The sequence below is a fragment of the Rutidosis leptorrhynchoides genome, chromosome 1 (assembly GCF_046630445.1).
Source record: "Rutidosis leptorrhynchoides isolate AG116_Rl617_1_P2 chromosome 1, CSIRO_AGI_Rlap_v1, whole genome shotgun sequence".
NCBI lineage: Eukaryota > Viridiplantae > Streptophyta > Magnoliopsida > Asterales > Asteraceae > Rutidosis > Rutidosis leptorrhynchoides.
The window spans coordinates 657,165,576-657,175,640 of NC_092333.1; the positions used below are offsets into that span (position 1 = coordinate 657,165,576).

General features: G+C 35.0%; 2 protein-coding genes across 2 annotated transcripts; both read right to left on the minus strand.

The window, feature by feature from the left end:
- Nucleotides 1-1,618: 1,618 nt before the first annotated feature.
- On the minus strand, nucleotides 1,619-3,937 carry LOC139850165 (putative MO25-like protein At5g47540). Its single transcript, XM_071839754.1, has 11 exons — nucleotides 3,809-3,937; nucleotides 3,161-3,322; nucleotides 2,950-3,068; nucleotides 2,791-2,865; nucleotides 2,598-2,691; nucleotides 2,454-2,513; nucleotides 2,294-2,362; nucleotides 2,103-2,201; nucleotides 1,972-2,016; nucleotides 1,779-1,878; nucleotides 1,619-1,689 (listed from the first exon to the last, which is right to left on the minus strand). The coding sequence occupies exons 1-11, from the start codon at nucleotides 3,935-3,937 to the stop codon at nucleotides 1,619-1,621; spliced, it is 1,023 nt and encodes a 340-aa protein (XP_071695855.1).
- A 1,740-nt stretch (nucleotides 3,938-5,677) lies between these two features.
- On the minus strand, nucleotides 5,678-9,337 carry LOC139885833 (beta-1,2-xylosyltransferase). The gene is made up of 3 exons (XM_071869586.1): nucleotides 8,475-9,337; nucleotides 7,957-8,106; nucleotides 5,678-6,615 (listed from the first exon to the last, which is right to left on the minus strand). The coding sequence occupies exons 1-3, from the start codon at nucleotides 9,228-9,230 to the stop codon at nucleotides 5,890-5,892; spliced, it is 1,632 nt and encodes a 543-aa protein (XP_071725687.1). The 5' UTR covers nucleotides 9,231-9,337; the 3' UTR covers nucleotides 5,678-5,889.
- Nucleotides 9,338-10,065: the final 728 nt, after the last annotated feature.

Sequence of the window (10,065 nt, forward strand, 5' to 3'; positions counted from 1 at the left end):
ATTACTATCTAAATGGTTTCAAGGTGGCTGACGCAACGCGTGACTGACCACCTTCTTGTTAAGAATCATTAGTTACACTTAAAGCTTCTATAATAATCTATTTACTAAATTCTTCTATTTTTAAAAATTCAATATTAGTTAAATTTTTGTATATTAATGAAATTTTTTATTTGATTTAATGTTTATTAAACACTCTGAACTTATGCTCTTATGAAAGTTAGCTTTTCCTATTATATTTAACAAGTGGGAGGTTAAGTGCGTTGACGCTGTTGTTTTGTAGAAAGTTGTTAAAGAATAGGACCAAAAAAAGTAGGAGAGGGTAAATCGTAAATGAAAATGGGCGAGGACTAAAAGCGGACAAATAAAAATAGGAGGGGTAAATCGTAAATGAAATATTGACGAGGACTAAAAGCGGACAAAAAAGTAGGAGAGGATAAACCGTAAATAATGGAGGGGTGTAAGTGAAAATTGGGCGAGGACTAAAAGCTGATAATTGAAAGTGAAGGGACTAAATTGAAAATTTTCAATTTAATGATGTGACGTTCGTAATAGTAAACCCGAGTCTAGGAATTCAATCCGAAACATGACGTGTGGCACCCGAGCCTAGGGTTTGGGTCCGAGCCTATTTTCTTGTAATGATTATTTATACAATATCTATATTTATTTATTGTTTAAATAATCATTCACTTTTAAAAATTTAATTTTATATCTAAACAAAAATCACAAAAACATTTTTTTTTTTTTTTGAAAGGCAAGGAGATTTTATTATTAAAGATAAAACAGTACACGAATAAAGACTAGCAATGAGCTAGACAAAACACGGACCAACACACAACCGCAAAAAAAAGGACGAACGCACAGGTTCGAAACTAAAGACGACACACAATCACGAGGACACGACACGACGACTAAAAAACTATGTTTCCGAGTCCGATGACGCGCAAGAAGAGCAACATGAGCAACAACCAATATCCTCTTCCGAGTCTTTCATCACATTCTCAATAAAATATCTATCGTGCCACCGAAAATTATCTCGATGTCGGTTACGCTTCATATTATTCCTACTCCACACGTGTTTAATAAAATGACTTTTGATCAAAGGAGGAGCTTTTTTCCTTTTAACACGAAACCGAGCTACCGCGGTAAAAGCAGGACAGAGGGGTACGTCCTGCAAGTCAGCTTGAACATTTTCTATTGGGCTAGGGTCACCCACGTCACGCTCATCTGAGCCCAGTTCTAGCCCGTTTAGGGCCTGATTGTCCATAGCAAATTCACAAGAAGAGTCTTGCCCAACATAAGTAACTGGCCCTGTATGAGGAACTGGCCCAGTTTGATGTTGATTTTGGGAACTGCACGAATGGGGAATCGGATAAACAAACTCACAAAAACATTTGATAGAAGGTAAACTTTCTTGAAGAAGCAACGTTAGTTGAGTTTCACATATAATGAACGCCAATGCGAATATATAACATAACATAACATCTTTAGTACATTTGATTGAAAATTAAAATTCATGCTAGCTATCAGTCTAGCACCTGCATCCTTTTATTCTCAATATTATGTACATAACGAATGAATTGTCTGGAAAATGTATGTCTCTCTTAATATCATATATATCTTACTCTTTGAGCTCCAGTACAGCGAGTTCATTAACCACCTGAATTTTGTCTGTCTCAAACACTTCATCATCTACAAACAACGCAAAATTAAGCTTAACATTCATTTTAACAGTGACAGCCGTGCGAGTTATATATAAGAAAACAAACAAACTTTGGTACCTGTCTGCATAAAGGCACCTAGTAAACGTATAAGTTTGCTTCTGTTTGTAACAAGTATGCTCACTATCTCAGGGGACTTTTTTTCATTTGCCACGAAGAGCTGCCGATAATAGTAACAAACATAAAAAAATATAATTTAAAAGTGATTGGAAATTATGGGTAGGTATATTGATATTTTGACCATTTTAAATACCTTGAAAACATGAAAAGCATCTATCTGGATGTTCTTACTTGTATCCTTCATTTACAAAATCACCAAAAGCAATTAGCAGGGTTTAAGGTTTGAGGATGAATTAAGGACAAATGTTAAAATGACTGTCATACCCTTAGTAGGTTCATTAGTATCACTAGGTTCTCTTTTGAGCTTACGTAACGTGTCATAACATGAGAATTCGAACGCTCAAGCAATATGCATCCCAATAACTGAAACAAATAACAAAAACCGGCATTTTATAATAAATGTATACATATCAGTAAGGACTGTATATATAGTTTACCTGATTGAATTGTCATACCTTGACTGCTTGTCTTCTGGTGATATAGCTTGTAGATTTCATCAGCTTTTCGTTAAATTCAGTAAAAAACTGGTAACCATAATATGCAGGTGAAGCATCATAAAGAGATTAACATATAAATCCATAACATAATGAATAAAATTACAAAAAGAATGCCTACCCAACTATAGTTTTTGGACAAAAATCCAGACACAGTTGACTTGTGTCTAGTCAATAGATCCTGTAACGAATCATAAATGAAAATCAGAACGCAAAAATGTAACTCTTCGAATCATAAGTCATGGTCCTATCTCAAATAATCAACCTTGAACACATCTGCAGCATCAGCAGCAATATCAAAACTTGGATGCTGAATGTAACCAAAAAGTTTCTTCAATTGACTTGGTTCTAACAAGTAACTACAGATCAAACCTTATAATTAATTGTATATAAATAAAATAAATACAAAAAGCACATATATACTATTATCCAACTTGAAATGCTAGGTGCTTATATACCTTGCAACAATTTGGTGACGTAGGCACTCCTTTAACATCCTACCATAATGAAGAGCTAATTGAGGATCTTCATACCTGCAGGTAAATATGATATAATGAGTGAGGTTAATCCACAATTATATAACCATATTATTAACTTTTATCAATACCATTTCTTACCCTGATATTAGAATGTCTACAAGGTCTAGATTGGTTTCCAAATATCTAGAAGCCTGAAAGCGTGACAGCAATGGTTGCCTTTGCAAACTAGTAACAACTTGAGTTGCATCTTTACGGGCCTATGAAATGAAGTAGTTTATTACAAAATAAAACATAAAGCCAAGTACATGTAAATTGTTGATAATACTAGTTTAATACAAAAATTACAGACCTCCAAGTTCAACTTGGGAAGAAAGATAATAAGCAAACGCAACGTGTCGTCTTTAAAGAACTCCTCAGTCAACTGCATACAAGCTTCCTCAGAAGGCTCACAGTTATCATCACCATAAAGAATTAATTTCAGTTCCTTAATTACCGAGTTCAACTCTGGTGCCTGAAAATAACACTGACACTTTCATAAAACCGTATGCAGATTTTATGTTATTTTGCCAACAAACAGAAAAAAATAAAAATAAAAAGAAGAAATATAAGACCATTTTTAACGCACGTGCTGAAGCTCAAAATCATCTCACTGCGGCATTAGTTGGGTGTGTGGTGGCACATGGACTAGGCGTGCTGCTTGGTGGCACGGGGCTTATATTTGGCGTGTTAATGACGTGGCTAATGCATATTGGTACACTTTTTGTTTTCTAAAATATTTTTTATACCCTTTTAACAACCAATTTCTAATCATATTTTAAAACATCACCCAACACGCCACTCAACACGCAACCCAATTATTTCTCAGTTTACTAACACACGCCTGTCACATACTCACATTAGCACCAAGCACCACACCCTACCCCCAACACGCCACTTTTGCCCATCACCATTGGAGATGGTCTAAACGTTATACAAAATGTGCAGGAAAGAAGAATACCTGGGATCCAGCATTGAAAGAGTTGTTGGAATAAAGGAGAAGAGATCGAGTCTTTTGAACGACCTCTGCCGGAGTCCGAAGCTTTTTGGTATTCATGACAGTTTTACCGACTGCAGAAAAGCATAACATTCTTGTTTCTTGTCTCAGATTCGTGAAGGTGTTCAAGACAGTACAACCAGTTTGATTATTAGCATTGTTGCCGTGGGGACACTATTTGTATTTGTATTGTACACATAAAATTCTAATTAATGATAGAAAAGAGAGATGATACATTGTTAAGTACGAATTTTCGATAATTTCTTGTCAGAATATTTGTTGTTTTTTCTAAATGCAATTTCTGATAGATACCCTTTCTCTTTATACAAGTTGGCTTATTATCTTGGTTGACAACTGACAAGAATTTTAAAGTGAAATTAATAAATTTAGTTATTTCCTAGTGTAGGAAATAATATAAGGTATCCCCTAATACGATTTTTGACAAAATAAAAAAAAATAAAAAATACACATACCTTAATGCGTAAACAATTTCTTTACCCATCATGAAGAAATCAAAAGCATAAAATAGTATGAACAAAAGGATATTATCAAGTACTCCGTAATATGTTAGAATCTAGCTCGTGTTTAACACGATTCTCTTAACACATATAGGTGAATGTGTGACTTTTGCTGTGTTTTCTAATTTCTGTACTCAAATGGTTAGGATGATAATGTGTATATATAGAAGCTAAACATTAATGACAAAATAATCACAATTATTTGTTACCATCCATAAGAGTCATATATTAAGAAACGATTGTAAGGTAATCTGGATCTAAATCAGAACAGGTGGGTCAATCAAACCCAATTAACGGATGGGCTACGGGTCAAAACAATCCAGCGGGTCAGGTGCACAACTTTTTTTTTGGAAGGCAAAAATTTTATTAACAAAACAACGAGCTCTCTAGCAAGGAGCTAGAAGAGCATTACAAAGGGCAATTAAGCCAAGAGTTCCAATTTGAAACCACCTTACCCCTATATCTTAGCCATACAAAAGAGTAAAATCTAATAGAATCAAAGATAACTTTTCATGGACTTATCGTTAAATAACATGCAACTACGAAAACGCCATATAACCCATAAAGTTGCTGCAACAACAGTACGAACACATGTCTTTGCCTTCGAGTCGCTGAAATCCGAATCAATCCAGCTCAAAATTTCGGCCCAGGATGAGAAGCTTGGAATATAAACGAGCAACCACAAGCCTATCCTTCCCCAAATCTCTAACAAAGTGAGTCAGGTGCACAACTGACTCACTTTGTTAATTTATTTCCAACATTAAACACCTTACTTTGAATTTGAAGCACGATATCTTATTTACCACAACGTAACTTTAGACAAATAACATACCGTTGCGAAGCCCTCGTCCTGAGCTGCATAATTATATAGAATATTACTCATATATGTTATAAACATATACGGAGTACATATTTAACTCTAAACTTCGGAAAAAATTTGTTTGAAAATCAACTTTTCCAACACCTAGAGGCTAGAACAATCAACTTTGTTGCGACTGGTACGAAAGGGATTAATTATTTCCCTTGTATAACTTGATAAATGATAATCATAACCAAAATCACTACAAACACTAGCAAGTTTTTTCCTTTTAACCTGTTTATACAAGTACAGTAAATGCACAACAAAAAATATTAGGATTACTCTGCTCACTATAATTCTCAATGAAAAAAATTAAATGTAGAACTGACTCACATGTACAAGACATAATTTTGCTACCCATACAGTACACCATTTCATGGACACAAGTGAAAAGAACTTTAGATAATAACAGCCACAAAGGCATATTCAAAAGTCTCTAACATGTTCACAATCCAGTAAAAATAGTATGCCAATTTCAATCTTGCTTCTGCACAAAATAACCCTAATATCATCTTACAAGCCGTGTAATATTCATCAATCAGCTTCAACCGCCAATACAGCTTAATCGACCAAAAAAAAAAAAAAAATCTCGGTTCTTCGTAACAAATTGTATGCCCCAAATTGAAGGGGTATCTCACAGTCTTACAAATGTACCTTGATGAAGCTTATCAACATCCTAAGGTCTTCAAAATATCCTTGAGCTTGTTGATAACTAAACCTGGACTAGCGTGTGACCCACCCAAATATATCGGGTGGTAATTTAACCCTTTCCACTGAGAGATTAGTTCAAAATGCGGCCTCCTAAACTCGCTAGCAACAATCTCTAAAATTTCTGCTTCAGTTGCCGAGACTATGTGAGTGAGTCCTGCACCATGAGCACCCACAATAACCGACGCATCTTGAATCGCTCTCACTTGTTCTTTCATAGACATATGTCCAAAAAGTCCATTCACTAAATTAATTTTGCATTCTGTATGACTCGATGACCACATTTTTAACGCATCGAATACTTCTTGTTCGTTGCTAAGCCTCGATTGAACCTTGCCACCATGGCGAGGATGAGCTAAATAATCCTCACGCCGAACAAACAAAACGTTATGATTACGTGATCCGGATTTTGAATTGTGGTGGTGTACGTGTAAAGGAAGAGAAAATGCGGCCCGTATCATCTCGCCGAACTCTGAGATTCTTGCTGTCTTTTTGTCGTCTGGATTTTGCCATAAATCATGCGCTGGTGCACCGTAACAATCAATGTCTTCGGTTAGACCCTTGAACATGGCGGTTTCGTACCCTAAAGGGGAAAGAATAGCATGACGAAAGCAAACGGGACCCGTGAAATTTTTAGCGTATCTTAGACCTGAGAACACCGCTTTCCATGTTTCTTCCAATGGTGTCTGAAATTTAACGTAAAGATGAATCAAGAGTCTAATATTAATTGGGAATCTCTTATACGGTTCATCTAGTAACTTTGTAGGTGGCAAAATGCGCAGGTTGAACAATAGGCTAAAATCGATACTTTCTTATTATGGGTTGGATTGGGTTAACCGTAAACATTGTCTTAACTAATACGGAGTATAGTTTTTTATAAATATATGATTACCAAAATAGGGTCGGGATTAAATAGTATAATCCTTAACATAGAATAAAAAGATAAACATACAAAGAGTATGTGTATCACCAAAATTTAACCAATAGTATATGCATCAACAGATATTATAACTAAAGTTGTGCATCAAAGGGCTACAAATCCGGAAATTGTAAGATTGTGTTTTTACTCTTTAGAGATATCTGATGATTTTTTGACTTTTTTATCTGCTTAACTAAAGATCCAATGTTCAAGATTTTATTATTATTTACTCTATTTTAAAGTTTCTTCCAAAATAGCCAACCCCCAAAGAAATGATACTATTTCAACAAAAATAAGAAAATTATAGGTTTATGCACTAAGAATAAGCTGTGAGTGACTCTCAACCTATTTAACTGATTTTCAGGGGCGTCTTAGAGGATGTGCTAAGATGGGCAATCGAACGGGGCCTGAAATTTTTAAAGGGCTATAAATTTTTAAAAGATCTGTTATATACGTTTTTGTTTTCAATGGTAGTTTACGTATATGGAGATGATGAGTATTTAAGAATAAAACACTTTGCTATGGTTGTTTGCGCACCTTTTATTTATAATGAAGATTTTTAGTATTATTATTTTCGCATGTATTGAAAAATTTAACATTTACAGGTGTCCACTTTGTAAGTCTCGGACAAGGACCTATAAATCAATGAGACGGCCCTGCTGATTTTGACCCATCTCCATATTAAGCTATTATTTTCCCCTTTACCCCATTGAAGATAAAGCATAACCGGTTTATAATTTCACCTTATGTAACATATCTTGAGCTAAGTATATTTCAAGCAGGCATTCTTGATAAAGCATAGTGATTTAACTAAACAAAATCTAAGATTTCTTTACTAAATGATGAAGATCATATGCCTAAATGAAAATATAATCAAAGCAAAAGCATGTCATCTATCCTCCGATAATAAGTTCCTACATATGGATTCAGTTAAATATATAGGGTAAGAGTAGTTGCTACTTTTCTATATTATGAAACCATATTTACATGTTAGACAGACCCTATATATGTTATTTTAGGTGCTTATGGGAACCATAATAGATGTATATGTATATTGATAGCATGTGCAGTGAAAATAACAACAAAAGAGTCAAGCTAAGAATCATACCATACAGTGACCATCTACAAAAACCAATCCGGGTCGGTTAGGCAAGCCAGTAACTCTGGAAGACACGTAGGCGCTGTACCAATCAGTGACCGTGTGAAACATATTTGCATACTCGAAGCGAGTGATCAATAATGTTGGCTCCTCAATCCACTATCATGAAAGAGTTTCAAGTCAATATCATTATGTTGTACTCCGTATAAATGTAATGTGATAATTAGGAAGTTAGGTGAATATCTATCCAATATGTGAAAGTTATTTCAAATCAAAAACTTGCATAAAGTTATGATTCACCCCCTCCAAGTTGATTCAAACACGAAATGAACTACTACTCTGCACGTGAAAGTGGTAGCAAAGAAAATGACATAGTACAACCATAATCTAAGTTAAATAGGAATAAAAATCAACACTTTAAAGTCAGAATCTAACAAGTAATCCTAAATTTGCTTACTTTCTTTGTATAGCAGTTAATATTAATTAATAATGTAATAATGAGAAGTGGGTTAACTAATTAACCTAACCTCAGAGCAATGAAAAGCATCATGAGGACCAAGTAATCGAACCGAATCGACTAAATCGCGCATCGTATGTCTCGAGATCTGCCCATTCTGCAAATACTCATTCAAAAAATCCAAACTTGCAAGCTTCTGATTCTTAATTTTACCAAATTGAACAATATCAAAAGCACCAAATTCAAATTTAGGCAACTCTTCATCTTCATCACGCCCAATAACACTCTCAATAGCCTCACCACCATTAGACATCTTAATTTTATCCGGATGCATTCGTAACATTCCCCCTTCACAAATTGAACTCCGTAAAGTTTGACTATAAAAACACCTAAACCATCCTCCTCCTGAAGTGGGCCCTCTAATTGATTTCCTGCTGACGTGGACTGGGGAAGTGGGTTTGAGCAGATCGATTCGGCGAGTGAACCCATTTCCGAAATAAGCTTCACAGGATCTGAAAGATGGAAGCTTTAAAGAAGATGAAGATGACCATGGTAGGTAAGAAGGTAAGATCGGCCATGGTTTATTACTATTACTATGATTGTTATAATTATTATTATAGTAACTATTATTACGAGATAAGTAATAATAAACAGTGTTATTGTTAGTGTTAGTAGGTTGTTGTTGTTGGTGGTGGTGGTGATCGGAAAAAGGGCGGCGGTGGCGGCGGAAGTAATCGGGATGGGATGAGAAATAAAGAGCAAGAGTGATGGAATTGAGGATGAAAAGGAGTATGATTAATTTTAGGTATTTCCTCTTCATCTTCATCCTTATTATTATGTTGTTAAAATTCAGTAGAAATTCATGTTGTTGAATGTGTGTAATCGGATGGGTGTTGTTTGGGCTTCGTTAACTTCATCATTATCTTTGCATTTTTACCCAGCTGCCTTCTTTAACAAATACAGCATTATCACTTTTTATTTGAGTGTAGCGTAAATTTTATTATCATTATATTACCCGCTTAATAATTAATATTCGAGATTCGAGATAGTTGTCATAATTAAGGAGATATGGTTAATTCTATGATAATTATCCATATATACTAATAGCCACTCAATTTTTGGTCGTTCTCTTCACAAAATTACTTCAAACGGCATTTGTTCACCCATATAAAAAGGAAAAAAACCACACCTACTGCATCATCATCGCCCCTTTCTGCTCCTTACTCCCTCGCTCTCTCCTTCTCTTAAATCTAGGGTTTTGGAATCCCTTGCAAACACTATCAATTCTCCCCGGGTTTGTTGGATTTCATGTGAGAACCATCTGATTGTGTACTTTCGTGGTAGCAGTGATTTCGAATTAACCCTAGGGTTTTGGATTTCGTGACTTTTTGTCCGATTTTAATCTAAAGGTAGGGGTTTCGATTTCCTGTCAGGATTGTGCTTCAACCCTATTGTTATAGGTTTCGTATGAATAATCAAGTTTCCCACAAACGTCGGTACTACCACCTTATCGTGAGTATCGCCTACGCTATTACAAGTAAGTTTTTTTTATTATTGTTTCCCTGATGCGTTTTCCCTATTTGTTGCTACACACATTGTATTTTTTCGATGATTCTTGGATGTATAATGGTGTGTGTATTTGTGGTTTCAGTTATGAACTG